This window comes from Tenrec ecaudatus, chromosome 1, assembly GCF_050624435.1.
Source record: "Tenrec ecaudatus isolate mTenEca1 chromosome 1, mTenEca1.hap1, whole genome shotgun sequence".
Classification (NCBI taxonomy): Eukaryota; Metazoa; Chordata; class Mammalia; order Afrosoricida; family Tenrecidae; genus Tenrec; species Tenrec ecaudatus.
The window spans coordinates 200,126,238-200,128,012 of NC_134530.1; the positions used below are offsets into that span (position 1 = coordinate 200,126,238).

General features: G+C 41.7%; 1 protein-coding gene across 1 annotated transcript; it reads right to left on the reverse strand.

Moving 5' to 3' along the window:
* Positions 1 to 334: 334 nt before the first annotated feature.
* LOC142437270 (small ribosomal subunit protein eS27-like) lies at positions 335 to 589 on the reverse strand. Its single transcript, XM_075540502.1, has one exon. It carries the CDS (start codon positions 587 to 589, stop codon positions 335 to 337), a length of 255 nt encoding a protein of 84 aa, XP_075396617.1.
* Between the last annotated feature and the right edge of the window lie 1,186 nt (positions 590 to 1,775).

A 1,775-nucleotide genomic window follows, 5' to 3' on the forward strand; every position in this document is an offset into this window, starting at 1 on the left:
GCCCCCACGCAGGCTCCAAATGGTCCCGCCTTTGGCAGGGAAGTGGTAGGGCTAAGGTCAAGCCCTAGCCAGCCTCCACTGTGGTAAGCCAACAGTCCCCAGCCCCTCAAAACCTTGTGGGTCTGTGCCTACTTATCCTTATGATGCTCCTCCTGCATTCCAGCAGTGTTGAATATCCCTCCAAGTAACTCTCCTGGGCTTATTTCTGTGGAGTCCCTCTGGTATGTGTTACTCCATCGCCATCTTCCCGGAAGTTCCCCCATAGTCTTTTTTTTTTTATTATCCAAAATGGGTTTATTAGAATGGCTTTCCACTCATCTCGACTCAGGGTCTTTTAGTGCTGCTTCCGTCGGAATGAGCATCCTTCTGTGAGCCTTGCTTTTCCTCCTGTAGGCTGACAGAGGACAGTAGAGCAGCCAACACAAAAAACTACTGTTTGTGCATGGCTGAAGATCATGGTGATTTTATAGCAGCCTGGGCATTTGACATCCATGAAGTAGGAATTGGGGCTCTGCACCAGGCACTTCTTCTTGTGTTTTCTCTCCTCCTCTTCGGGAGAGGGGTGAAGGAGATCCTTTGCAAGAGGCATGATCGCCGAGCAGTCGTCAACGCCGGAAGGCCATAGTCTTCCTTTAAAACATATTCCTACCCCTGACTTCCATAGCAATGTGGTTTCCTTCCCATGGCTATGCCCATTTCCTCTCTAATGTCTTTGCTGCTCCTTCCTTTATTCTGAAAAAAAAAATGTGTATATTCCCTCAGATCATCTCAGGGATCTGTTTTTCCTTTCTGACCTTTCCTCTTTAACTGGGGCTTCTGAGCCTCTCCCTGGAGCAATAAGTTAAGGAATTTTTGTTGCTCTTCTCTCATTCTCTGTAACAGCCTTTCATGTCTCTACTCTGCCTTTCCCTCTCAACTGTTGAGCATACACCTCTTCTGCAAGGAGAAAAGATTGGTGGGGTTACTATGACCCAGAATCAATTCTATAGCAATTGGGTTGTTTTCACCTAAAGCAAAGGTCCTCAACCTTCCTAATGCCGCGACCCTGTGTTCCTAATATTGTAGTGACCCCAACCATAAAATTATTTTCATTGCTACTTCATAATTGTAATTTTGCTACTGTTATGAATCGTAATGTAAATATCTGATATGCAGGATGTATTTTCATTGTTATAAATTTAACGTAATTCAAGCAGAGAGATTAATCACAAAATAACATGTAATTATATGTTGTAGAATATGTATTTCTAATTAAAAATAGATGAAATTTTGTCTTGAAGCATGGTATAGCATGGGTAACAGTCTTAATTTAACAACAGTAAACTACATTTCTACATTTTGCAACTGTATGCATAAAAAGCCAACAGTGAAAAGGTTGAGATAGCTTCTTTCTCACCAGATCAGAACTTCTCAGGGCAGTTTTTGCAAGAGTACAACGAAGATCATCTTACATAAGTCTTCTTCTGTATTTGGACTTGATAACCAACAAGCTGGAAAATCCTGTTTCACAAAGATATGTTGTTGGAAATGGAAGAAGAAGAAGGCGTAACACAGAGTCAGACAGAACAGGATATGACTGCAACACTTGATCCAGAATTTTGTAACTGGCATTGTAGAGAAATCAGTTCTCGTTGCATCACAGTTAATAAGTTCAATGAACTCCTCTTGTGCTGTCTAATGAACATCTTCAACTTTGACTGTGAATGGGCTTCTAGCAAGTGCAAATAGGGTGTCAGGTAGATTTTGGAAGTATGATGAAATTTTGTTTGTAAGCA